The sequence below is a fragment of the Oryx dammah genome, unplaced genomic scaffold, assembly GCF_014754425.2.
Source record: "Oryx dammah isolate SB20612 unplaced genomic scaffold, SCBI_Odam_1.1 HiC_scaffold_13, whole genome shotgun sequence".
In the NCBI taxonomy this organism is placed as follows: Eukaryota; Metazoa; Chordata; class Mammalia; order Artiodactyla; family Bovidae; genus Oryx; species Oryx dammah.
The window spans coordinates 54,411,209-54,438,793 of NW_024070197.1; the positions used below are offsets into that span (position 1 = coordinate 54,411,209).

The window sequence follows — 27,585 nt, forward strand, 5'->3', positions numbered from 1 at the left end:
TAAGTCACTTCAGTCATGTCCAATGAGCCAAATTCTTGCATCTCCTCATATCTGGAAAACCACTAAAATCATAAATGGTGACAACTGCTTCTCGTGACTAGCAGTAACCTTCAGGAGACTAGTGGCAAACTTCTGCAAAAATGTGTGCTTGACTGCATGTCCTAGTGTGGGAAAGAAGATGCTCTGCCCTGCCTATTATGGGATGGTGAAGATATGCCAAATAAGATGCTAGACACTCATTAAGTCCTCCACCTGCAGCAGGAAAGTAGGAGGTGGCACAGCCGTGCAGGGCTTAACAAAGCAAGCATCTTCTTAAATGACCGAAAAGGCATCTGCTGCAGTCTGGCTGCAGAAACACAGAAGCTGGGAAGGCACACATCTGGGAGCAGGAGATTCACGATGGAAGAACTAGCTCTGTGGTTTCGGGCAGGTCGCTTAACCTCACTGTGCCTCCATTCCCCCTCTTTAGAGTGGTCATGGGGTCCAGACGACCTGTAGCACCCTCTGTGCCTCTGGAGTACTACCCCTGCTCCTCCCCACTTCCGACTTTCAACAGTTTTGCCGGTTCATCTATTTATTATAACATATTTTATTTATTAATGTTTTGGAGGCAGAAAAGGCATAGAAACTAGGGTTTGTCTCTGAGGGGCAAACTCATGTTTTTTGTATGGGTTCAAAAAAACACAATGCAGTGGGAAGTTTTATCATAGAAAAAGAAAAAAAAAAAGATTTTCTTTATCCTATTTGTAACAGATATTTTCTGATATTTAGCAACAAGATAAAGTGAGAATGTGGGCTGACTGCAGGGTCAGGCAATCTGGCTTGTAGTAGCCATCTGATGTTGGGCAAGTTTATTCACTTATTCAGTGAATACATATATTCATAGGCTTGGGCCAGGCAATGGCCAAGACACTGGAAAGTCAGTTGTGAGCAAAATGGTGAGTTCCTGCCATCCTGGTGCATACAGACTAGAGAGAGAAAGATGCTAATCAGATAATGACAGATATACCTACACGCCATGAGAGGAGCTCTGAAAGGAAGGATGGGTCACTGTGATGAAAGTGACAAACAACTCAAGATCTGCAAGATTTGAAAAGGTCTCCCTGAGGAGTGATGCTGAGCTGAGATGTAAGTCGGTGTGGGTGACAGTCAGGAAAGGAGTAGAGTGGAGGGACAGAATTTCAGGGAAAGAACCAGCACGTGCAAAGGCCCTGGGGTGAAAAGGAAGTCAGCACAGCTTAGAACTAGCTCTGGGCATCACTTACTCTTCTGCTTAGAAACAAGTGAATATATAAACATGCCTCTAGGACACTGTGAAGATCAAATGAAACATCCTGTGAGGAAGTGCCCATCAAGTGCATCCTCTTTCCAGTCTTGAGAAAACCGGGCAGGGATGAAGTTCTCATCCCAGGGATGGAGGCCAAGGGGAACTGGGTTATAGATCCCAGGAAAGCGGTTACTTCATGCTGCCTCTTTATTGCATGTGGGTCATGTGTGTTTGTCTTTAATCTGTTTATTGCCCTGGTCTCATGCTGAAGGTCACGGCCAGGCCTTATTTCTTAGGGCCCTATCTGCTTTAAGTTACGCAGGCTCCTGGCCCTACATTTCTGCAAACAGTTCTCTCCAACTATGGGACTTGCCCCAACTCCTGGGGTCTTAGCTGTGCAAGGCTGCCCTCTGCTGGCCACAGCTAGCATCCGTGGCGGCTCTAAGGAGGGGGCTGGACACCAGGCTCGTCTTTCAATTTGTGAATGGAGCTGGGTCTCCATTCACACTGGCTGTTCAGCCTGCATCCTTTCCTCTCTTCTCTGTCCTTCCCTTCACCCACCAAATGGGTACATTTTGCCCCGCTCCCCAGCACTGCCCGTCCATGATCTTACTGGGATGTGCACAGCACAGAGAGTCAGGAGCTTGAAGGTGGTCAAGTGACTTCCCCATGGTCTTCAGTGATGAGCCTGGGCTGGTTCCTATAACCTTGAACAGGGCTTTGTGCTTAGGAGCACCCCTCCCCTTAGAAATTATTAATAGATTTTGAACAAAGGACCCACATTTCATTTAGTGCTGGGCCCCACCAGTTATGAGGCCAGTCCTGCAGTGGGAGTTGGACTTCATTCCAAACCCAGGGCCCTATCGCCTTCCCCAGCCTTCTTTCTAAATTGCACATCTGTCAACTCCCTGTTTAGCCCCCCAAGACGACACCTTCTTACCTGTAGGATGAAGCGTCTCATCTTTCAGTGCAGGGATTCTTAACGCTGCTGTGCACACCCAGAGGAGCGAAAGTGATGGAGGGTCACTGATGCGCTGGGCAATCTGCCCAGAGCAATAAAGTCAGAATTCTGCAGGCCAGGCCCCAGCATTGCCCGGTGCAAAAGTGTTCCAGATGATCCTAATGAGCAGGCTGTCTGGAGCGTCCATGGTGGAGGCCCTGGCATGGTTTCTGGTGTTCAGTGGGTATTAACTAAATGTCCTCCAATTTTTTTAGAGCCATGAACTGACTAGAGGGCTCAAGTTGAACTTTAAACTGAATTGTGAACAAGAAGAGAAACACTCTGGGCTCCACACTTGCATCAGAAAAGGGGCTCTGGGCTTATCAGGCAATAGGGGAAGCGACCTGGGTTGGCTGGAGAAGGTGATGGTTCAGAGGGAAAGGCGGGCAAATAGTGGGAAGGACCTGGAAATTAGGAACATCATCCTGAACTGAATATCTGGTTCATCCTTTGTGTGAAATAGCACCTGATTCTATTCAGGCAACTCTTCTCCCCATTACCAGTTCTAGGGCTTAAAAATATTAATTAATTTATTTTAATTGGAGGCTAATAACTTTACAATATTGTAGTGGTTTTTGCCATACATTGACATGAATCAGCCATGGGTGTACATGTGTTCCCCATCCTGAACCCCGCCTCCCACCTCCCTCCCCATCCCATCCCTCAGGGTCATCCCAGTGCACCAGCCCTGAGTGCCCTGTCTCATGCATCAAACCTGCATTGGTGATCTGTTTCACATATGGTAATAAACATGTTTCAATGCTATTCTCTCAAATCATCCCACCCTTGCCCTCTCCCACAGAGTCCAAAAGACTGTTCTTTACATCTGTGTCTCTTTTGCTGTCTCGCATATAGGGTCATTGTTACCATCTTTCTAAATTCCTTATATATATGTTAATATACTGGATTGGTGCTTTTCTTTCTGGCTTACTTCATTCTGTATAGTAGGCTCCAGTTTCATCCACCTCATTAGAACTGATTCAAATACATTACTTTTTAATAGCTGAGTAATATTCCATTGTGTACATTCCATTCCATTGTGTACCACAGCTTTCTTATCCATTCATCTGCTGATGGACATCTAGGTTGCTTCCATGTCCTAGCTATTGTAAACAGTGCTGTGATGAACACTGGGGTACACATGCCTCTTTCAACTCTGGTTTCCTCGTTGTATATGCCCAGCAGTGGGATTATGGCAGTTCTATTTCCAGTTTTTTAAGGAATCTCCACACTGTTCTCCACAGTGGCTGTATTAGTTTGCATTCCCACCAACAGTGTAAGAGTGTTCCCTCTTCTCCACACCCTCTATAGCATTTATTGTTTGTAGACTTTTTGATAGCAGCCATTCTGACCTGTGTGAGATGGTACCTCATTGTGGTTTTGATTTGCATTTCTCTGATAATGAGTGATGTTGAGCATCTTTTCACATGTTTGTTAGCCATCTGTATGTTTTCTTTGGAGAACTGTCTGTTTAATTTTTTGGCCCATTTTTTGATTGGGTCGTTTATTTTTCTGGTGTTGAGCTGCATGAGCTGCTTGTATATTTTTTTGAGATTCTTTGTCAGTTGCTTAGTTTGCTATTATTTTCTCCCATTCTGAAGGCTGTCTTTTCACCCTGCTTATAGTTTCCTTCATTGTGTAGAAGCTTTTAAGTTTAATTAGGTCCCATTTGTTTATTTTTGCTTTGCAATCCTTGCAAGCACCATTCAAACTAACTGGTGGTTGACCAGTTTTCCCAGCACTACTTGTTAAAGAGATTGTCTTTTCTCCATCGTATATTCTTGCCTCCTTTGTCAAAGATAAGGTGTCCATAGGTGCATGGATTTATCTCTGGGCTTTCTATTTTGTTCCATTGATCTATATTTCTGTCTTTGTGCCAGTACCATACTGTCTTGATGACTATAGCTTTGTAGTATAGTCTGAAGTCAGGCAGGTTGATTCCTGCAGTTCCATTCTTCTTTCTCAAGATTGCTTTGGCTATTCAAGGTTTTTTGTATTTCCATACAAATTGTGAAATTATTTGTTCTAGTTCTCTGAAAAATACCATTGTTAGCTTGATAGGGATTGCATTGAATTTATAGATTACTTTGAGTAGTATACTCATTTTCACTATATTGATTCTTCTGATCCATGAACATGGTATATTTCTCCATCTATTTGTGTCATCTTTGATTTCTTTCATCAGTGTTTTATAGTTTTCTATATATAGGTCTTTTGTTTCTTTAGGTAGATTTATTCCTAAGTATTTTATTCTTTTCATCGCAATGGTGAATGGAATTGTTTCCTTAATTTCTGTTTTCTCATTGTTAGTGTATAGGAATGCAAGGAATTTCTCTGTGTTAATTTTATATCCTACAACCTTACTATATTCATTGATTAGCTCTAGTAATTTTCTGGTGGAGTCTTTAGGGTTTTCTATGTAGAGGATCATGTCATCTGCAAACAGTGAGAATTTTACTTCTTCTTTTCCAATCTGGATTCCTTTTACTTCTTTTTATTCTCTGCTGTGGCTAAAACTTCCAAAAGTATGTTGAATAGTAGTGGTGAGAGTGGGCACGCTTGTCTTGTTCCTGACTTTAGGGGAAATGATTTCAATTTTTCACCATTGAGGATAATGTTTGTTGTGGGTTTATCATATATGGCTTTTATTATGTTGAGGTATGTTCCTTCTATGCCTGCTTTCTGGAGGGTTTCTTTTTTTTATCATAAATGGATGTTGAATTTTGTCAAAGGCTTTCTCTGCATCTATTGAGATAATCATATGGTTTTTGTCTTTCAATTTCTTAATGTGGTGTATCACATTGATTGATTTGCGAATACTGAAGAATCCTTGCATCCCTAGGATAAAGCCTACTTGGTCATGATGTATGATCTTTTTAATATTTTGTTGGATCCTGTTTGCTAGAATTTTGTTGTGGATTTTTGCATCTATGTTCATCAGTGATGTTGGCCTATAGTTTTCTTTTTTTGTGGCATCTTTGTCTGGTTTTGGTATTAGGGTGATGGTGGCCTCATAGAATGAGTTTGGAAGTTTACCTTCCTCTGCAATTTTCTGGAAGAGTTTGAGTAGGATAGGTGTTAACTCTTCTAAATTTTTGGTAGAATTCACCTGTGAACCCATCTGGTCATGGGCTTTTGTTTGTTGGAAGATTTTTTTTTTACAGTTTAGATTTCCATACTTGTGATGGGTCTGTTAAGATTTTCTATTTCTTGCTGGTTCAGTTTTGGAAGCTTATACTTTTCTAAGAATTCGTCCATTTCTTCCAAGTTGTCCATTTTATTGTCATACAGTTACTAATAGTAGGATCTTATGATCCTTTGTATTCTGCTGTAGTCTGTTGTGATTTCTCCATTTTCATTTCTAATTTTGTTGATTTGATTCTTCTTTTTTTTTCTTGATGAGTCTGACTAATGGCTTGTCTATTTTATCTTCTCAAAGAACCAGCTTTTAGTTTTGTTGATTTTTGCTATAATCTCCTTTCTTTTTCATTTTCTCTGCCCTAATTTTTATGATTTCTTTCCTTCTACTAACCTTAGGGTTCTTCATTTCTTCTTTTTCTAGTTGCTTTAGCTGTAAAATTAGGTTATTTATTTGATTTTTCTCTTGTTTCTTGAGGTAAACTTGTATTGCTATGAACCTTCCTCTTAGCACTGCTTTTACTGAATCCCATAGGTTTTGGGTTGTTGTGTTTTCATTTTCATTCATTTCTATGAATATTTTGATTTCTTTTTTGATTTCTTCTGTGATTTGTTGGTTATTCAGAAGCGTGTTGTTTAGCCTCCATATGTTTGTATTTTTAATAGTTTTTTTTCCCCCTGTAGTTGACATCTAATCTTACTGCATTGAGATCAGAAAAGATGCTTGAAATGATTTCAATTATTTGAATTTACCAAGGCTAGATTTATGGCCCAGGATGTGATCTACCGTGGAGAATGTTCTGAGTGCACTTGAGAAAAAGGTGAAATTCATTGTTTTGGGGTGAAATGTCCTATAGATATCAGTTAGGTCTAACTGGTCCATTGTATCACCTAAAGTTTGCGTTTCCTCACTAATTTTCTGTTTGGTTGATCTATCCATAGGTGTGAATGGGTATTAAAGTCTCCCACTATTATTGTGTTACTGTTAATTTCCCCTTTCATACTTGTTAGCATTTGCCTTACATATTGTGGTGCTCCTATGTTGGGTGCATATATATTTATAAATTTTATAGCTTCTTCTCGGATTGATCCTTTGATCATTATGTAGTGTCCTTCTGTGTCTCTATTCATGGCCTTTATTTCAAAGTCTATTTTATCTGATATGAGTATTGCTACTCCTGCTTTCTTTTGGTTTCCATTTGCATGAAATATCTTTTTCCAGCCCTTCACTTTCAGTCTGTATGCGTCCCTTGGTTTCAAGTGGGTCTTGTGTAGACAGCATATAGAGGGGTCTTGTTTTTCTATCCATTCAGCCAATCTTTGTCTTTTGGTTGGGGCATTCAGCCCATTTACATTTAAGGTAATTATTGATAAGTATGCTCCTGTTGCCATTTACTTTGTTGTTTTGGGTTTGAGTTTATACACCTTTTCTGTGTTTCCTGTCTAGAGAAGATTCTTTAGCATTTGTTGAAGAGCTGGTTTGGTGATGTTGAATTCTCTCAACTTTTGCTTGTCTGTAAAGCTTTTGATTTCTCCTTCATATTTGAATGAGATCCTTCCTGGGTACAGTAATCTGGGCTGTAGGTTTTTCTCTTTCATCACTTTAAGTATGTCCTGCCATTCACTCCTGGCCTGAAGAGTTTCTATCGAAAGATCAGCTGTTATCCCTATGGGGATCCCCTTGTGTGTTATTTGTTGCTTTTCCCTTGCTGCTTTTAATATTTGTTCTTTGTGTTTGATCTTTGATAATTTGATTAAAATATGTCTTGGGGTGTTTTGCCTTGGGTTTATCCTGTTTGGGACGCTCTGGGTTTCTTGGACTTGGGTGGTTATTTCCTTCCTCATTTTAGGGAAGTCAGCTATTATCTCAATTATTTTCTCACGCCCTTTCTTTTTGTCTTCTTCTTCTGGGACTCCTATGATTCGAATGTTGGGGCATTTAACATTGTCCTAGATGTCTCTGGTCACCTGAGTTAAATTCACCTATTCCAGTCCATTTTAGTTCGCTGATTTCTAGGATGTCGACGTTCACCCTTGCCATCTCTTGTTTGACCACTTCCAATTTGCCTTGATTCATGGACCTGACATTCCAGGTTCCTATGCAATATTGCTCTTTACAGCATCGGACCTTGCTTCTATCACCAGTCACATCCACAACTGGGTACTGTTTTTGCTTTGGCTCGATCCCTTCATTCTTTCTGGACTTATTTCTCCACTGATCTCCAGTAGCATATTGGGCACCTAATGACCTGGGGAGTTCCTCTTTTGGTATCCTATCATTTTGCCTTTTCATACTGTTCATGGGGTTCTCAAGGCAAGAATACTGAAGTGGCTTGCCATTCCTTCTCCAGTGGACCACATTCTGTCATATCTCTCCACCATGACCCACCCTCAGAAGAAATGGAGTAGCCATCATGGTCAACAAAAGAGTCCAAAATGCAGTACTTGGATGCAATCTCAAAAATGACAGAAGGATCTCTGTTCGTCTCCAGGGAAAACCATTTAATATCACAGTTATCCAAGTCTATGCCCCAGTCAGCAATGCTGAAGAAGCTGAAGTTGAACGGTTTTATAAAGAACTACAAGACATTTTAGAACTAACACCCAAAAAAGATGTCCTTTTCATTATAGGGGACTGGAATGCAAAAGTAGGAAGTCAAGAAACACCTGGAGTAACAGGCAAATTTGGCCTTGGAATGCGGAATGAAGCAGGGCAAAGACTAATAGAGTTTTGCCAAGAAAATGCACTGGTCATAGCAAACACCCTCTTCCAGCAACATAAGAGAAGGCTCTACACATGGACATCACCAGATGGTCAACACTGAAATCAGATTGATTATATTCTTTGCAGCCAAAGATGGAGAAGCTCTATACAGTCAACAAAAACAAGACCAGGAGCTGACTGTGGCTCAGATCATGAACTCCTTATTAACAAATTCAGACTTAAATTGAAGAAAATAGGGAAAACCACTAGACCATTCAGGTATGACCTAAATCAAATCCCTTATGATTATACAGTGGAAGTGGGAAATAGATTTAAGGGCCTAAATCTGATAGATAGAGTGCCTGATGAACTATGGAATGAGGTTAGTGACATTGTACAGGAGACAGGGATCAGGACCATCCCCATGGAAAAGAAATGCAAAAAAGCAAAATGGCTGTCTGGGGAGGCCTTACAAATAGCTGTGAAAAGAAGAGAGGCAAAAAGCAAAGGAGAAAAGGAAAGATATAAGTATCTGAATGCAGAGTTCCAAAGAATAGCAAGAAGAGATAAGAAAGCCTTCTTCAGCAATCAATGCAAAGAAATAGAGGAAAAGAACAGAATGGAAAGACTAGAGATCTCTTCAAGAAAACTAGAGATACAAAAGGAACATTTCATGCAAAGATGGGCTCGATAAAGGACAGAAATGGTCTGGACCTAACAGAAGCAGAAGATATTAAGAAGAGTTGGCAAGAATACACGGAAAAACTGTACAAAAATGATCTTCACGACCCGGATAATCATGATGATGTGATCACTAATCTAGAGCCAGACATCTTGGAATGTGAAGTCAAGTGGGCCTTGGAAAGCATCACTATGAACAAAGCTAGTGGAGGTGATGGAATTCCAGTAGAGCTGTTTCAAATCCTGAAAGATGATGCTGTGAAAGTGTTGCACTCAATATGCCAGGAAATTTGGAAAACTTGGCAGTGGCCACAGATCTGGAAAAGGTCAGTTTGCATTCCAATTCCAAAGAAAGGCAATGCCAAAGAATGCTCAAACTACCACACAATTGCACTCATCTCACATGCTAGTAAAGTAATGCTCAAAATTCTCCAAGCCAGGCTTCAGCAATACATGAACCGTGAACTCCCTGATGTTCAAGCTGGTTTTAGAAAAGGTAGAGGAACCAGAGATCAAATTGCCAACATCCGCTGGATCATGGAAAAAGCAAGAGAGTTCCAGAAAAACATCTATTTCTGCTTTATTGACTATGCCAAAGCCTTTGACTATGTGGATCACAATACACTGTGGAAAATTCTGAAAGAGATGGGAATACCAGACCACCTGACCTGCCTCTTGAGAAATCTGTATGCAGGTCAGGAAGCAACAGTTCGAACTGGACATGGAACAACAGACTGGTTCCAAATAGGAAAAGGAGTGCGTCAAGGCTGTATATTGTCACCCTGCTTATTTAACTTCTATGCAGAGTACATCATGAGAAACGCTGGGCTGGAAGAAGCACAAGCTGGAATCAAGTCTGCCGGGAGAAATATCAATAACCTCAGATATGCAGATGACACCACCCTTATGGCAGAAAGTGAAGAAGAGCTAAAAAGCCTCTTGAAGAAAGTGAAAGAGGAGAGCAAAAAAGTTGGCTTAAAGCTCAACATTCAGAAAACAAAGATCATGGCATCCAGTAACATCCCATGGGAAATAGATGGGGAAACAGTAGAAACAGTGTCAGACTTTATTTTTTGGGCTCCAAAATCACTGCAGATGGTGACTGCAGCCATGAAATTAAAAGACGTTTACTCCTTGGAAGAAAAGTTATGACCAACCTAGATAGTATATTCAAAAGAAGAGACATTACTTTGCCAACTCAGGTCTGTCTAGTCAAGGCTATGGTTTTTCCAGTGGTCATGTATGGATGTGAGAGTTGGACTGTGAAGAAGGCTGAGTGCCGAAGAATTGGTGCTTTTGAACTGTGGTGTTGGAGAAGACTCTTGAGAGTCCCTTGGATTGCAAGGAGATCCAACCAGTCCATCCTGAAGGAGATCAGCCCTGAGATTTCTTTAGAAGGAATGATGCTAAAGCTGAAACTCCAGTACTTTGGCCACCTCATGAGAAGAGTTGACTCATTGGAAAAGACTCTGATGCTGGGAGGGACTGGGGGCAGGAGAAGAAGGGGACGACCGAGGATGCGATGGCTGGATGGCATCACAGACTCGATGGATGTGAGTTTGAGTGAACTCTGGGAGTTGGTGATGGACAGGGAGGCCTGGTGCGTTGCGATTCATGGGGTTACAGAGTCGGACACGACTGAGCGACTGAACTGAACTGAGATGTCTCTGAGGTTGTCCTCATTTCTTTTAATTCTCTTTTCCTCTCTACCTCATTTATTTCCACAATTCTGTCTTCCACCTCACTTATTCTATATTCTGCCTCAGTCATTCTACTGGTGGTTCCCTCCAGAGTGCTTTTGGTCTCAGTTATTGCATTATTCATTACTGACTGACTCTTTTTTTTAAAATTTCTTCTAGCTCCTTGTTAAACATTTCTTACATATTCTCAATCCTTGTCTCTATCTGTAACTCCATTTTGTTTTTAAGATTTTGGTTCATCTTTACTATCATTATTCTGAATTCTTTTTCAGGTAGACTGTCTCCTCTTTTGTTTGGTTTGGTGGGTATTTATCTTGCTCTTTTACCTTCTGATTATTTATCTGCTTTTTCATTTTGTTTAGATTGCTGTGTTTGGGGTGGCCTTTCTGTAGGCTGGAAGTTTGTGGCTCCTCTTTATTGTGGCGGTTGCTCCCTGTGGGTGGGGTTGGACTAGTGGCTTATCAAGGTTTCCTGGTTAGGGAAGTTTGAATCTGTTCTGGTAGGTGGAGCTGGATCTCTTCTCTATGAAGTGCAATGAAGTGTCCAGTAGTGAGTTTCGGGGTGTCTATGGGTTTGGTGTGACTTTGGGCAGCCTATATTTTAATGCTCAGGGCTGTGTTTCTATGTTGCTGGCGAATTAGCATGGTATGTCTTGCTCTGGAACTTGTTGGCTCTTGGCTGGAGCTTGGTTTCAGTGTAGTTATGGAGGTTTTTGAATGAGCTCTTGTTGATTAATGTTCCCTGGAATCAGGAGTTTTCTGTGTTCTCTCTGGATTTAAGCCTTCTGCCTCTGGCTTTCAGTCTTATTCTTATAGTAGCCTCAAGTCTTCTTCATTCATACAGCACAGATGATAAGACATCTAGGTTAATGGTGAAAAGATTCTCTACAGTGAGGGACACCCAGAGAGGTTCACATGTAACACAGAGTTACATGGAGAAGAGAAGAGGGAGGAGGGAGATAGACGTGACCAGGAGAAGAGGATGAAGAGTCAAAAGGGAAGAGACCAATCTAGCCAGTAATCAGTTCGACATGACTGAAGCGACTTAGCAGCAGCAGCAAGTGTTCTCCACAGCCTGGAGCACCCAGAGCGATTCAGAGTTAAGTAGAGAAGAGAAGGGGGAGTGAGGAGATAGAGGTGACTTGGGGGAGAAAAGGGAGAGTCAAAAGTGGAGAGAGCAATCAAACCAGTAATCACATCCCTAAGTGAAAATAGATACTGAAGATTAGATTCTTAAAGGTACAAAATTTATAACAAATCCCAAGAAGCAAAGATTAAAAATCTAGAGTAGAGGTTAGACTCTCAAAAATACAGCATTAAAAATACAAAACATCCAGCCTGGAGTGAGAGGAGACACAGATGCTCAGGGAGCTTCGGTCTCCAGGTCTCAGGGAGCTGGCACCAGAGTCTATCTCCCTTTTGCCCAGACGATGTCCTGAGAACTGTTCTTCTCATCAGGCCACTGCAGATCTTTGAGACTGACTCCTGCAGTCCGTGTTCTCTCTGAGCCCAGCTTTCCAGGGCACATGGCATCCCACTGTCCACTGTTGGCTGCCCATTTCCTTTCTGCCAGGCACTGCTCTGGACACACAGCCTGGAAGGTGATTGTTTCCAGGTCAGCCAGTCAGCAATTTTTAGAACTACAGGCTGCGGGGTTTGGAAACCTTTTTTTTTTTTTTTTGTATATTTTCATTAAAATTTTATTTTTACTTAAATGGTTGCAAGAAAATGTAAAACCTACTGCACACTTTCAAAAACAGATGGGTAGTAGGTAGCCGAATTTTACTACGCTGGTTATGAAATGAAACTGACAATAAGAAGACACACGCAATGAATCTTTTTGCCGATTTTGGGTGCTGGGCATTTCCCCAGGGATTCCCATGGCAGTGCTGGCTCCCTTAAGGCTTTGTATGCTGATAACACAGACTCTTCTTGAGGGCTGGGTTCCTCTGTGACAAAGACACACCCTAGTGACTTTGTGGTTGCCTGGAACCTTCCTCTCCCCATGGTCGCCAGCTGGATGGTATTACACCAGATTCCGCAGTTAAGTTACACAACGGGCTACGTCCAGACTGAAAGACAGCAAAGCCCAGGGTAACTCCAACACACCCACGTTTAGCACAGAATGAGAAATTCAGGGATAAGCCTGAATGGCAGGATGTGGGGGTGCAAGGCAAAGCAGGTTAACAGAGTTGAGAGAGGAGGGTCTTCCAGGGTTTGTCCCTGTGGAGCTGGCCGTTCCAGGGCTCTCTTCTGGAAGCCTTTCTTCACAGTCACATTTTGGAAATTCACGTTGGATGTCAGCAGACTCAAAGTTTCAAGAAATACTGGAGAAATCTGTGCACATTGCTTAGTTCAGTGTTTTCCCAGCTTAATCACGGACATTTTTTTGGTTTGTTTTGAATAGCAGCTATTTTTATCCACTCTTTAGAAAACACCTGCTTAGACAGTATATTGTTTCATGCTTTTAGCTGCAACAGAATTATCCCTTATATAGAAGGAGGGCCATGGTGTGCACCTTCGCCAACGTGTATGTGACTAGCTCTTAGGCTAGTCCACTAACGGGAGTGATGACAGGTGTCACAAGGCAGCTTGAACTTACATCTGACATGACACTTCTATGAAGGGTTGCACACTTACAAGTGGGGCTACTTAGTTTATTTTAGGGAGTGCATACCTGCAACACTCCAGGACTTGTGCCAGGCGCCAGACACACATACGGCAAGGAGTTTGAAGACACTGATGCGTATTAAAGGCATGTTTAAAACATTGCAGATCACAAAAGAGGAAGGGTATCTCTCCTTGAGAGAACTGAGGCTAGCATGTTTTTCTTTTTCCCTTAAAAGGGAACAGTTGAATTGGGTCTTAAAGGTTGAATAGAAGGTTACCAGGCTGAGATGCAGGTTGGCTTGGGGACAGATTTCAGGGGCCATGAACAGAGACATGTGTTGGTTGAGGGGCGGTGGGGTAAGATTCAGAGCCCACTCCCACATGTGGGTTCGTTCTTCCACACCCAGCAATCCCCCGACAGCAGCTGGCGGTCCTGCAGTTCAAGTCGCCTCTGACACTCAGAGACAGCATCTCACGCCTCGGGCTCAGGGCTCTGTGTCAGCTCCAGTCACAGTCCAGGTGTTACCTGTGCTCCTGCCCTAGCAGCTATAATTCAGAAGTTTCCACGACCCTCTCTTTGGGTTTGATTAGTTTGCTGGAGTGGCTCAGAGAACTCAGGAAAATATTTTACTTACCAACTAGATGACATTTGGATGGAAGAGCTGCACGGGGCAGGGTGGGGAAAGAGGTGCAGGCGCACCACTCTCCCTAACGTGACTGTCTTCACCAGCCTGGATGCCTTCTGAGCCCCTGCGTTTTGGGTTTTTATGGCGGCTTCGTTACTGAGGCATGGTTGATTAAACCACTGGCCCCTGGCACCAGAGTCAACCTCCAGCCCCTCCCGCCCCCTGGAAGTGTAGGGGGTGGGACCGAGATTTCCAACCCTCCAATCACAGGGCTGTTTTCCCTGGCAACCAGCCTTATCCTTAGCTGATTTCCAAAAATCACCTCATTAAGATAATCTCAGGTGTGGTTTGTTCCAGCTATCAAGACACCTTTATAGTTTGCATCACTTAGGAAATCCCAAGGGTCTCAGGATTTCTGAGCCAGAAATGGGGCAAAGACCAAGTATGTGTTTCTTCTTATAAATCCAAGTACAAAGGGCTTCTATCTACAAAGGGCTGATGAACTTGGAAAGGAGGCACTCAGACTCTGCTCTACACTTTCCCTACAGAGAGTCCCCAGGGCAATTTGGCAATCATCTAATTAAAAAACTAATTCTCAGATGGGGAGAGGGGTGGAAAGAGAACAGAGCTACCACAAAGCGAGTGCCGCCATGTGTTAATTGAGGTGTGGACACAGGTGCTCACCGTGCAAATTCCTTTAGCTGTGACATATATTTGTAAATCTTCATAATAAAATGTTTGGTTGAGTGGACTCAGTTCAAATTCATGATTTCCCTCTTCCCTTTGCAATGCTCAGTTTTCTTAAGGTTCTCTTTGATTACTGAAGTTGCCAGCACCAGAGCAATCTCATTTTTCTTGCTTATGAAAACAAAAATGTTAATCTCACGAAAGCAAGTTAACCCTTGATATGCTAGCTTTGATTTCTTTTATAAAGCCGACTATACAATGCTAAGCCAGGCACCCAGAGATAGCCCGAATGAGTTAGTGAGGTCTGGAGAAGAAGGGAGGGTTCAGAGTTTTGGGGACAAAAGGCAGATGCAGGCAGAGAGGAAGGTGAGCTGCCAGTCCAAAATCAAGGTGTCCTGGTGGTGTTCCTTTTTGGAGGCTGTGAGGACCTTGCCCTTCAGCCCAAGAGGCTGAGAGTGAAGAGTCCTCATTCACTCTTCACTTTAAATCAATTTGCTTGAACATTTAAATCAATTTACTTCTTATTAAGATGCACCTCAGTAAGAAATCATTTCAACTCTTAAGCCATAAAAGGATGGCCTCTCCCCCGGCTACTGGTGTAGCTGGTACTCCTTGGTTTGTAGACACATCACTCCAGTCTTGGCCTGTATTACCACAGGACGCTGTGTCTGTGTCCCTCTCTGTGTCTCTTCTTCCAAGGACCCCAGTCACTGGATTAGGGCCCATCGCAACCCAGCATTACCTCATCTTAACTTGATGACATCTGCAAAGACTGCTTGCCAGTAAGGTCACACTCTGAAGTCCTGGGGCAGGATTTCAACATATCTCATGAGAGGACATGACTCATCCACAAAAGAAAGGGACAGGGAAAAAGGGTTTGGGGAGGGGTGTTTGGTTGGTCCCCAGACTTGCTGCGTGGAGATACTGCATCAGGATGATGGGGAGTCAGAAGAACAGAGCAGCCAGCCTGGAGTTGGCCGGCGTGGAGCGGATAAATTACACATCCCCAGAACTGCCTACCTCCGGACTTTTTTACGAGGTCATTAAATATCCTTACTGTTAAGTCCATTTTTACTCATTGCTTGCAACGGAAACTATTCTAATTTTTTTTTTTATTGAAATAAAATATTTGACCGTAGGTACTTGAATATAATCCTTGGTTTTTGACCTAAGTATTAAATGCTTTCCTTCTTATCAATAGGAAGGAAAAACAGTCATGCTATTTCCTTTAGGATGGATGATAAATGAGAAACTCATTCTTTTTCCAAAATAGCAAACATGATTTAAGTACATGAAACTATGCTTAAAACCCTCCAAGAGTTCTTTTTAAATGTAATTTTACAGATATGCCTTGTTATTAGTAAAATCTTGTTACTTTCACAAGTTAAATTATACTTCAATGTATTTGTGTATTACAGAATGATCAATTCACAGGGTAATCTGTTGTGGGAGTAGAAAAGTAGGCCCAGATGGAAAGAATGCATTTCCACGAAAATAGAGATATATGAACTAAATAAATTACTAGTTTTTAATAAATAATCTTCTTATTGAATGACTTATCCTTCTGGTAAAATATTTACCATACTCTTTAAAAGCTTTTTAATCAACCGAAGCACTCAGGAAGCTTTAAATGACTGGCTACCCTTTTGTGGCTTAAGAGTTGAAATGATTTCTTATTGAAGTGCATCTTAATAAGAAGCAAGTTGATTTAAAGTGCTTCAAGTCCTTGTGGAGTGAGGGCTCTTCGTGCTCAGCTCCTTGGGCTGGAGGGCAAGCTCCTCATATCACGGGGCGGAAAGGTCATGCTCTATCCTGTGCTCTGATGTTCTGGGTAATTAAGACTCAATTCCTTTCAAATTACCTTAGGACCGGCCCGGCCTGAGTGACTCAGAGTGCGAATATTTTCCCTGCCACCTCATTTCTCTGTGTAGTGTTTTCCTGAGTTTAAGAAAGAATATAAAAAAATAAATGACTGGAGAACTGATTAAATACATGGACTCCCAGCTCCTGTCCCACATGTACTGGATCAGATTCTACAGAAGAGGAGCCCAGGAATCTGCATGTTAATCCTCCAGGGGCTTCTTGTGTTTAGACTAGTCTGATCCGCCAAAGCCATCGGCTGGCACCCGAGGGCCCTGGTTCTCATTCTTGAGGGGGCTCAGGGTCTCCTGGTGGTCACGTTACAACTCAGGCTGATTCGACCTGGTGCTCTGTGATGACCTAGCTGGGTAGGGTTGGGTGTGGTGGTGGGAGAAAGGCTTAAGGAGGAGAGACATGCATACTTATGGCTGATTCACGCTGTTGTCCAGGGGAAATTAACACAGCACTGTAAAGCAAATTATCCTCCAGTTAAAAATAAATTGACCAAAGATGTTAAAAACACAAACAAACAACAAAAGACCAACCCAAACCAAAAGCTCAGGTTGCCAGGCCCCAACCCCAGGGTCTGCTTTTGTGTCAAAAGAATTCTCGCCCAATTTACTGGATCACAGGGCTTCCCTGCTGGCTCAGACGGTCAAGAATCTACCTGCAATGCAGGAGATCCTGGGTTTGATCCCTGGGTCAGGAAGATCCCCTGGAGAAGGGAATGGCAACCCACTCCAGTATTCTTGCCTGGAGAATCCCATGGACAGAGGAGACTGGTGGGCTATAGTCCATTGGGTCGCAGAGTTGGACACGACTGAGCGACTAACACCGGATCACTGGGTATAGAAAGAGATTCTTTATGTTCTAAACTTGCCAAACAGCCCCCAGTTAAAGTATTACTCACACACCTCGTTCAGAACTGTTCTGGAATACAGATTAGGATAATATACCCAAGAAATGTCTGGCAGTTCCTGGGGGGGATATGCTCTCAGTGATTTCAGAAACACAGGCTCAGCTGTGCCAGAGGCACTGCTTTTCCTTCTGGGGAGGACGAGGCTGTCACAGGTCATCTCAAAGCCTTGTCTGCACTTGAGAGAATGAGACTGATCCACTGAATCCCACTGTATTTCCTGTGGGCGATGCTGGCGAAACAGATGTTTCATATAATCCAACGTGATGAGGGCTCATGGACCCCAAGGCTGACCTGATAATCAGCAATCTTTCTGAAATTCTGCTGGCAAGACAGCGCAATTTTTCAGCTAGCTTCAGAGTGGTCCTTTTCTCTAAGATTCTTAATTATGGGTCCAAGGACCACGGGTTCTGACTGAGGGGAGTTAATCAAGAACTGTCTGCCTATCAAGGGGCAAGTCTCATTTCTTTCTGGGACACTGTTTTGCAGCCTGGCAATTTGTGTAGCAGGCCAATGGAGGCTTCCATTCTGCAGAGAATTTGGGCCTGTCCTTTGTCTCAGCAGGATTGTGGAACAGAATCAGTCAAGAGGTCTATTACCAGGAGAATGTATCATTAAAAGAAACAACCATATTCTTCAAATTTCCAGAAATGTTTTGTGATGACTATTTACAGCCTATTACAATTAACCAGTTTTTTTTTCTCCATAACAGGTCTGTAGTTTTATATTTAATATTTAAAATGTCTTCCTGGAAACACTGGATTTTCATGGCAACTTCCCAAGACCCATAAAAGGTTGTTGTTCTTCAGTCACTCAGCCATGTCTGACTCCATGGACTGCAGCACACCAGGCTCCCCGTCCTTCACTATCTCCCAGAGTTTGCTCAAACTCATGTCCATTGAGTTGATAATGCCATCCAACCATTTCATCCTCTGCCGCCCCCTTCTCCTGCTGCTCTCAATCTTTCCCAGCATGAGGGTCTTTTCCAAAGAGTTGGCTATTTGCATCAGGTGGCTAAAGCACTGGAGCTTCAGCTTCAGCATCAGTCCTTCCAATGAATATTCATGGTTGATTTCCTTTAGGATTGACTGATCTCCTTACTGTCCAAGGGACTCTTAAAAGTTTTCTCCAGCACCACAGTTTGAAAGCATCAATTCTTCAGTGCTCAGCCTTCTTCATGGTCCAACTCTCACATCTGTATATGACAATTGGAAATATCACAGCTTTGACTATACGAACCTTTGTCAGCAAAGTGGTATCTCTGGTTTTTAATACACTGTCTAGGTTTGTCAAAGCTTTTATTCTAAGGAGGAAGCGTTTTTTAATTTCATGGTTGCCGTCACTGTCCACATTGATTTTGGAGCACAAGAAAATAAAGTCTCTCAGTTTCCATTTCTCCCCCCCATCTATTTGCCATGAAGTGATGGCATCAGATGCCATGATTTTAGTTTTTTGAATGCCGAGTTTTATGCCAGCTTTCTCTCTAACCTTTACCAAGAGGTTTTTAGTTCCTCTTTGCTTTCTCCATTAGGGTGGTATCATCTGCATATCTGAGGTTGTTGATATTTCAGCAATCTTGATTCCAGCTTGTTATTCCTCCAGCCTGGCATTTCACAGGATGTACTCTGCATAAAGTTAAATAAGCAGGGTGACATTTATACAGTCTTGACATACTCCTTTCCCAATTTTGAACCAGTTCATTGCTCCATGTCAGGTTCTAACTGTTGCTTCTTGATGTGCATAAAGGTTTCTCAGGACACAGATAAGATGGTCTGGTATTTCCATCTCTTCAAGAATTTTTCAGTTTGCTGTGATCCACACAGTCAAAGGCTTTAGTGTAGTCAGTGAAGCATAAAAGATAAGAGGCAGTAAATCATGAGCAGTAGTCTGGGGGTGTGTCTTCTGAGGGTCGAGGAGACAAAGATCGCAGCTGTAAAACTTCTTGATGTCACTGACCTTTGAGTGCTCTGAAGAGCTGAGACCTGGGCAGCATGAACTTGGAGGGATTTTCTTCAGTCTTAGAGACAAGAGAAGGGTGTTCGTCTGTGGGCTTCACCTGGGTGGGGCTTTCTGGGTCCTTGCTGGTCCTGTGGGCATGGAATTCACTCTCTGTGGGGCTGCTGAGACCACAAAACCCCTTTTGCAGCTAAATGCTTCCTAACTGCTCAATCCTGAAATTTAAGCTTGACTATTCATGCATGGATGTGAGAGTTGGACTGTGAAGAAGGCTGACCGCCGAAGAATTGATGCTTTTGAACTGTGGTGTTGGAGAAGACTCTTGAGTCCCTTGGACTGCAAGGAGATCCAATCAGTCCATTCTAAAGGAGATCGGTTCTGGGTGTTCTTTGGAAGGAATGATGCTAAAGCTGAAACTTTGGCTACCTCATGCGAAGAGTTGACTCATTGGGAAAAGACTCTGATGCTGAGAGGGACTGGGGGCAGGAGGAGAAGGGGATGGCAGGGGATGAGATGGCTGGATGGCATCACCAACTGGATGGATGTGAGTTTGAGAGAACTCCGGGAGTTGGTGATGGACAGGGAGGACTGGCGTGCTGCGATTCATGGGGTCGCAAAGAGTCGGACACGACTGAGTGACTGAACTGAACTGATTGGGAAATGATACTGTTCCATCTAGAAGGCAGACGTTTGCTAGGAATCATTTGTCAAAATACATCCACAACGTAGGAAAGTGTAGATAAATAGCCAAGGTGATCATCACGAAGCCATGAGCATCCCATGAGTTTGTACATAGTCTGCATCAGCACAGGTGCATCAGGGGGTGACGGAATGTTCCATTTCCCAGCAGTGGCCAGGGCCCCTCGGGAATAGTTCTGTACTGGAGAGTTGTCCAAGCTTCCAGGACCTAACCTCACTTGGTGGAAGCCTCAGTGTGTGAGGGTTGAGCAGATTCTTTTCTAGCAGAGTTGACATGACTTGTGGAGACAAACTCCTTTATTTCCAGAGTCATCTGGAAGTTCGGTGAGTGTGACCAGTCGCCATCACTCCGGTTTTGTTTTCAGGCAGTGACTCACATACCATACCCACCCTTCCTCATTCACTCAAAGTTTTAAAGAAGCTACAGCTAAATGCAGATGCTTAACATCATTAGAAGGAGCCCAAGGTTGCGGGTGATGCTGCACAGGAACTTTAATGCTGCTGAACTCAGTTGTTTTCTTTGAGAGACTTGGTAAGACCGTAAGCCAAAAGGGCATTAGGGGAGGGTCTCAAGGGATAATGTTAGAGGAAGAGAAATGCTGGGGGGTGCTAGCAAGGAAACAATTGAGAACCAGTAGCCAGTACTCCCTGTGGTCTGTCAGGGCAAACGCCTGAGAAACTGGTTTGCTTCTATAGATGTTCTCAAGTAACTTCTCCAGGGGGGAGAAAAAGACGCTAGTCTGGGAGCACATTTCTAACAGCCCTGAAGTTTTAATTCTGAATAAAAATTCACATCAAGCATGTTTGTTATTTAACTTAGGTCATGTTTAACTGAAATTAGCCTTTCAAGACTGAATTTCAAGATCCACTGAGGCGGTAGGTTCTTCATTCCCAGACAGCCTGGCTGAGACAACTTGGAAGTCTTACCTGGGCGGACAGCTGTCGGTGGTGATTCCAGGGTCCCTGCTTCCAGCTGTATGGTCAACTGTTGCCCAGGACTGGGTCCCTTCTGTTTAAAATGGGCTGATCAGATAAAAACTAACTCAGGGCTGTCACGCGGATGAAGTCAAGTAATGTAAACAAAATGCTCGCATAGCACCATGGTTTACAACCACCGCTTTCATAGGTGCTGGTAGCTACGACTAATTGTTAACTGTTGCCAGTTAATGTTCAGGGTGAGATCTGACAACATACTGTGAAAATCCTTCTATTTTAATCTAATTAAAACAGAAACTATAGAATAAAGGAAAAGAACACTATTATCCATATAGGAAACCGTCAGTGCACAGACAGGATTTTAAAGGTTCACTGAGGTGTCTGTTGGGCTCTGTCCCCATAGCAACGACGCTCACTTTCCTCTGTTGTGGCTGTGAGCCCAGCCTTCCGTTCTGGCAGCACTGTCTCCCCAGCACCTCCCGTCTGTGCCCACTTTGGCTGTTAGTACTGAACCTTTCCAGAGGTTCTAGCCGATCACCTGAAAATGGTATGAAAACTCAGAAAGCCAATCATTTGCGACACAAAAGAAGCATCAGCGCAGGATTTCAGGCACCTTTATTCATGGCAGGTATTTTTGGTCAGGGGAGTTTCCCCTGAAAACTTCCTGTTACTTAAGGAAGCCAGCTCCTCACGCCCGACTGCCCACTTGCCATCTCGCAGGCTTGGAAGCACCGGCATGTGCTCCCGTCCCATCCCACTGTGCTCTGGGCTTTCAGGGCCAAACCCAGAGCAGGACCCACCAGCCCAGTGAAGGACTTTCTGCAGCCCGGTGCTAACAGTGGGGAATCCATCTTGTCCAGAAGAAATCAAATCCTTTGTACTCCCCGGATACTTTATAAACAGGACACATTGTTCCTTAATCTTATTATACATTTGCAATACAAACAATTAAGACTGGTGACATAGGAAACTTTAAAAAAATCATACTGTGTTGACTATGGGCTTTCCTCTCCATAACACTACTTCATTCCTCAACTTCTTCCATTTTCTCTATAAAATCACCCTGCTGCGACAGTCACGCGGTTCTCCTTCCCGTCTACACTGCCTCTAGGATCAAAGCTCCTGACACACTCAGCTGAGCAGCATCATCAGTAGCATCATCTGCTTGAATTCAGGTAGGAAACAGTATAAAGAAGCAGTGTTTCTTAAAAACTCAACCCTACTACAAGCTATTTATCATCTTCTAGCCCAACAGCTGGCATGGGCCTAATGCGGTCTGCTTTGCTTTTCTGTTTCTTTTCCCGGCCAGTAGCTCAAAAGATGGGAGTAACTGAGTTGTACAATCCTGCCAGATTTCCTATGGTAACGACTGTGAATGGACAACGTAGGGTCTGACTGAAGAATTCAAATCTCATGCAAAACTCTAACTACTGAAAGCCTCATCACATCAGGCAACTCTGTTGTTTTCCGTATTTAAAAATTCTAACACTAAAGTGGCAGTGGTCACTCTAAGTTACTGTGGCCTCTGACCTCAGGGACTCAGATATAAGATCGTGGTTCAATTCTGAGTTTTGGCAACAGAGTAGTGACAGATATTCCGAATACACAATTTTAAATGTTTTTAACCACTTGAAAAGTATTACCAACACACTATTTGGTGTTCACTCAAAGGTTACTCTGAGAATCAAAGACCCTTAACTATAACCGTCTTACTTCACAAAATCTAATTATAACCAAGAGCTTACTCTATGTCTAATAAAAAAATCACGCAACAACTCCTATCAAACGGCAACTACTACAAAGGGAATGGCAGGGAAAAAAATAACCTCACAAAAACACACTAAAAAGTTGGACAACTGTATGCAGGAACTGCCGAAAGTTAGTGTTTAATAGCACAGCTGACCAAGGTCCAAGATGTGAAGTCACCATGTTCAGGAAACATGAGGGGAGGGAGGGAAGTCACTCCACAAACTAACTCTATAGTATGTGGTAAGAAGAATGCACACTTTATAATATAAAACCTGTCTACACAGAGTAGTTAGTTGAAAAAGCCATCTGTCTTCTCTGGGCTTGTAAAAAGGTGTTCCAGATTCCAGCGAAGACAAGCAACCTGTTGAAAAAGGAAAAGCCATCAATGTGCTATTCATTCTATAAGGACAAATAAAATACATAGAATTAGTAACAAAAAATCCTTTCAGAATCCTCATTTGAACTAAATATTTTGTCTGCATAAAATCCTAGCAAAACTACAATAAAAACCTTTATTAACAAGTTAATTGTGACTCTGTTTCCTGCTGCCACTGCTTTTCTAGCACTATGCCTGTCACTTGAAACTCTTCAATCCTGCAGCTCTTGAGAGGGTGTTCTCATTCATTTGATGGGATCTGTGATGGCTGGATGGCATGAGACCTGGAAGAGCTCCTGAGATAGGATGGACATTGCCCAAGACTACAAGGAAGCAAGGTGACAACCACAAAAGACAACTTTGTGATTCACTCATGCAGTGCAACAGCCCAATCTACTGTAACAGTGAATTTAAGACTTTTTACCTCTCAAACCTTTATTTATTTTCTTGGACTTCAAAGCAACCCATATTTCATAGTTATCTATAATTTGGTTCAGCCAGGACATGCTCAGAAAAGAAAAAAAAGAATTTGTCGTCTTTTCCTGTATATTCTGCTTGGTACTCTAGTTACCCAAACATTCACAGTAAAGTTTATTTTTTACAGGAAATTAAAATGCTAAAGGGCTTCCCTGGAGGCTCAGCAGTAAAGAATCCGCCTGCAATGCAGGAATCCTTGGCTCAGGAAGCTCCCCTGGAAAAGGAAATGACAACTCACTCCAGTATTCTTAGCAGGGAAATCCCATGGACAGAGAAGCCTGGTGGGCTACAGTCTGGGGGTTACAAGAGTCAGACACAACTCAGTGGGTGACAACAGTAACAAAATGCTAAAAGTGCAAAGAGAGTTTAAAAACGACTTCTGGGTTGTAATGAGGTAAATGCCACACTCTAGAAAAGGCTTACCATGAAGGAATCCACTATGGTGAGACTAAAGCAGTCACCTATACGTCTAGCTATCTTGCTTTAACTGCTATTTTTGATTATTAGTCTCTCCCCTGGAAATTTAAATCAACTCTAGGATAAAGGGTTAATGTGGCCATAGTTTAGGTCATCTAAATCATACATAATCAGTTTTGTCCTGGCATTTACCTTGCGCAGGGGTTGTTCCTGCAAGAGAATCCCTAGAACTTATGGCATTTACGAATGTGGCAAAGTGGGTGTTCTCTTAAACAAAAAACCCCCAAAAAGCCATTGGAAGATCTGCCAGTGATTCGAATTTTTCAGGACAATAAAATATACATTTTTGTTTTGGCTGTACTGGTATAAACTCAGTGTTATCTAATATTACTCAGTGGTAATCTAGGTTTCACTGATAAAAACAGGAAAAAATATACTCCTCATAAGGAATTAGTTTGGCATGAAGAATTCAGAGCCTGGAGTCCCCAGGGGCAACAACAAGGGGATGCTCGCTGGTTCGTGGTGGGGGACGGACCTAGAGGGAGTCCAGCTACATCAAGTCACAGGGACCTGTGCCAGGGTCCTGCCCCTCCCTCCGCTCACCTTCAGCTCTTCTGTGTGGCCGGGATCTTGTTCTCGCCGTCCAGCTCTTCCACCCCAGCCTGCGTCATGAGGTCTGCTATGTTCTTCTCCAGGTCATCAATGCGACTGCTCATGTCATCGAGTTGGGGAGTTAAAGACAAGGCGCTAGAGCTTCCACTTCTTACCCTTCCCCCCTAGGTCCCTGCAGACTAGGGCCTTCAACACAGCGGCTTAATGAAAGTGATTTCCTCATTTCCTCTGGACATTGTCAGAATCTGGCTTAGAGCACATCCCAGCCCTGCCGTTATTCTTGTGAAAGGACCTGGGCAAGTTCTTTCACTTTTCTAAGATTCCCGACTCTTTATCTGCTACAACCTGTTCCTCAGGTGATGGTGAGGATCACGGGAGATCTACACATGAAACGCTCAGCTCACAGGCAACCACTCTAGACAATATCATCGATAGACTGCAAGTTCCTTGTTGCCAGGGATCTAGCTCAGCTGTATCCCTAGATCTCTGCACAGTACTTCTCAGAAAGTGTGCACCTAAGCTCACTAAAAAAATAAAATTAAAAAATGGGATAAATGACAAGTGGAAGTTGACCTGCAAACTCCCCACTTACTGCCACTACTATCCGGAAACATGGGATCCAGCGACCCACTAGAGACTGACTACAAATAAAGGATATTTCTTCCAATGATCTGGTCGGACATGGTCTGAAATTTATCTTGCATCTGTTGCAGGAGTGTCTGCACCTGTGAAACGACAAAACACAACACCCCACGCTTACCCCGGAGACGCCGTCACGGGATCAGGGTAGAAGCTCTGCTCCTTGGGGAGACCAAGGACCCCGGGTTCAGCCCCAATTCTCCGCAGCTCCGTGGCATTCAATTTCCCTGTCCGGGTTTCAGTTTCCCCAACTGGCGAATAAGACTTGGGGCGGAGGTGGGGTGGGGTGGGAGGGGGTGGTGACGCCCCCCCCCCCCCCCCGGACCCTCTGCGATTCACAACACCTTGGGTGTTTTGGGGTGGAGCGCGCCGGGCGGAGTGGTTGGGGATGGGAGCTGCGGGATCCGGGGGTCACGGAGAGTGAATGGGGCGGGGGACCCGGGCGCGTCAGCAGGTGAGAGGCCTACAGACAGCGACCTGGGGCAGGCAAGGTAGGGGGGCCGCGGCAGCAAAGCCTTCAGAAACCGGGCCTCCTGAGACCCGCCCCGCGCGGCCGCGGAGAGGCGCCTCGGTCCGTGGGCCTTGCCGGAGTCGCCCGGGGTGGCAGCGGCCTCGGGTGCGTCTAGCACAGCCGCCCCTTACCACTGAGGTGAGATCCTGCACGGTCTTGGGGTCAGTCTCGGCCATCTCCCCGGTGCCCAGCTTGGCGGTGCTGCCTCAGACCTTCACCTATACTTCCGTTTGTTCGCGCAGACGCCCCAGCGGCTACTTCTCGCGAAGACCGAGGCCAGTTTCACGGGACCACTGGGCATTCTGGGAGCCGTAGTTCGCGTCACGCGCCGGAAGGGCCTGTCTCTGCGCTTCCGTTCCGAGGCGAGGCCCGCCCAGCACTTCCCCGCTCCATAAGCCACGCCCACTCCACCGCCCCCACCGCGCCCCGCTCCTGGCCCCGCCCCGGGAGGAAAAAGGTGAAACAAACGTGCTGTGAGGCTTGGATCTGGAGTTTTGTTTGGTGTCTGTTTCTGGCAGGAGACTTTGAGACCTTTCTATCGCGACTGAAAATTTCAAAACAGCCAGCAAATTTGACACTTTTTCAGTGGAGGGTTTTTTTCTTTTGCACTTAGGCAGAAAGATGACATACTTTCTCTGTGTGGAGGCCAACATCTTTTAAACAGCTGCTTTATGCAAAAGCTCCACTAATTTATCACCGTGGCTGATACACTTACTTTGCGGGGTTGACACACCAAACTTAACCGAATATTGTTCTCTTAACAAAACCACTGTATTAAGTGTGAGGCACTAGCAGTTAACCTTTAAAACATTGGTTTTGAACAACGCTCATTTCTGTTTAAGTGTCTTATGTCCTCTTTGCATTTAAAAAAAAACAACAAAACACCTATTTCTTAATTAACTGAGTGACTGAAGTAGTTCTCCTTTCCCCTTTCCAGATGGTTTGGGTTTATTCTCACGCTTGTGCTTTGCTTCAGGCCGGGCCTTGTTTCTGGATCCTGAGCTCCCCTACTTCCACTAAGCAGGACTGATGCTTATGTGGCTACAACTGCAGTGAGGTGTCTGTTGGCTGAGCAGGGAGTGACTACCGCAGGGTGGGCCTTCGAGACCTTGTCATTGGTTCTTTCCTTCCTGACTTGGCACCCGCATCAGCTGTTAAGCCTGCTCTGAGCTGTGTGCACTGGGGTCCCCAGGTCACCGAGTGCAGGTGAGCAAGTCCCTTCTGACGATGCCCCGCAGCAGCTTCAGGCTGTAGTGCCTTCTGGTGGCCCGGGCTGCACTGGCTCCAGCCTTTCGTGGACGTTCCAAACCTTTCCAGTCTCTGTAGACCCCGTGTGTCATCCCCTGGTTCTCAGAGGATGGCTGACTATTCTTCTTTGCACTGAAAACAGCGACTATTGTCAGAACCTCCCTCCTGACCTACACATGTCCCTACATCAGCACCTGTATCACTTCAGCCCTTTCCCCTCAGAGGAGGAAGTGACCTCAATGAGTTTGGGGGTAAGTATGTGCCTATGAAGTCAGGGAAGCCTGGCATGCTGCAGGCCATGAGGGCACAAAGAGTTGGACACAACTGAGCGACTGAACTGAACTGATGAAGTCATTGTCCCCATCAGAACCAGAAAAATCTGTCACACCCCCAAAGTTTCCCTGATATGCTAACATATACTATTAATAAATATTAAATATATGTAATACATTTTATATAACAAAATAAAATATAATACTTTATATTGTTATAAAGTAGTATTATTATTTTTTTAAATGTGTGCTAAAAGAACACTAAATGTAATGAATACCCTGTGGTAAATTTTAAGTATAGAGGATTGTGGCTATGAGCACTATTCTCTAGTGGATCTCCAGAGCTTGTTTATCCTGTTCAAATGAAACTTGGTACCTTTTGACCAACATCTCTCCCTTTCCGCCTTCCTCCAGCCCCTGGCAACCACCATTCTGCTCTCTGCTTCTGTGAATTGAACTATTTTACATCCCACATACAAGTGAGGTCAAATATTATTTGTCTTTC

At 43.8% G+C, this 27,585-nt stretch overlaps 1 protein-coding gene across 1 annotated transcript; it reads right to left on the reverse strand.

Moving 5' to 3' along the window:
• Window positions 1-21,377: 21,377 nt before the first annotated feature.
• On the reverse strand, window positions 21,378-25,859 carry HSBP1 (heat shock factor binding protein 1). Its single transcript, XM_040254057.1, has 4 exons — window positions 25,692-25,859; window positions 25,069-25,135; window positions 24,402-24,522; window positions 21,378-22,889 (listed from the first exon to the last, which is right to left on the reverse strand). The coding sequence occupies exons 1-3, from the start codon at window positions 25,734-25,736 to the stop codon at window positions 24,404-24,406; spliced, it is 231 nt and encodes a 76-aa protein (XP_040109991.1). The 5' UTR covers window positions 25,737-25,859; the 3' UTR covers window positions 21,378-22,889; window positions 24,402-24,403.
• Window positions 25,860-27,585: the final 1,726 nt, after the last annotated feature.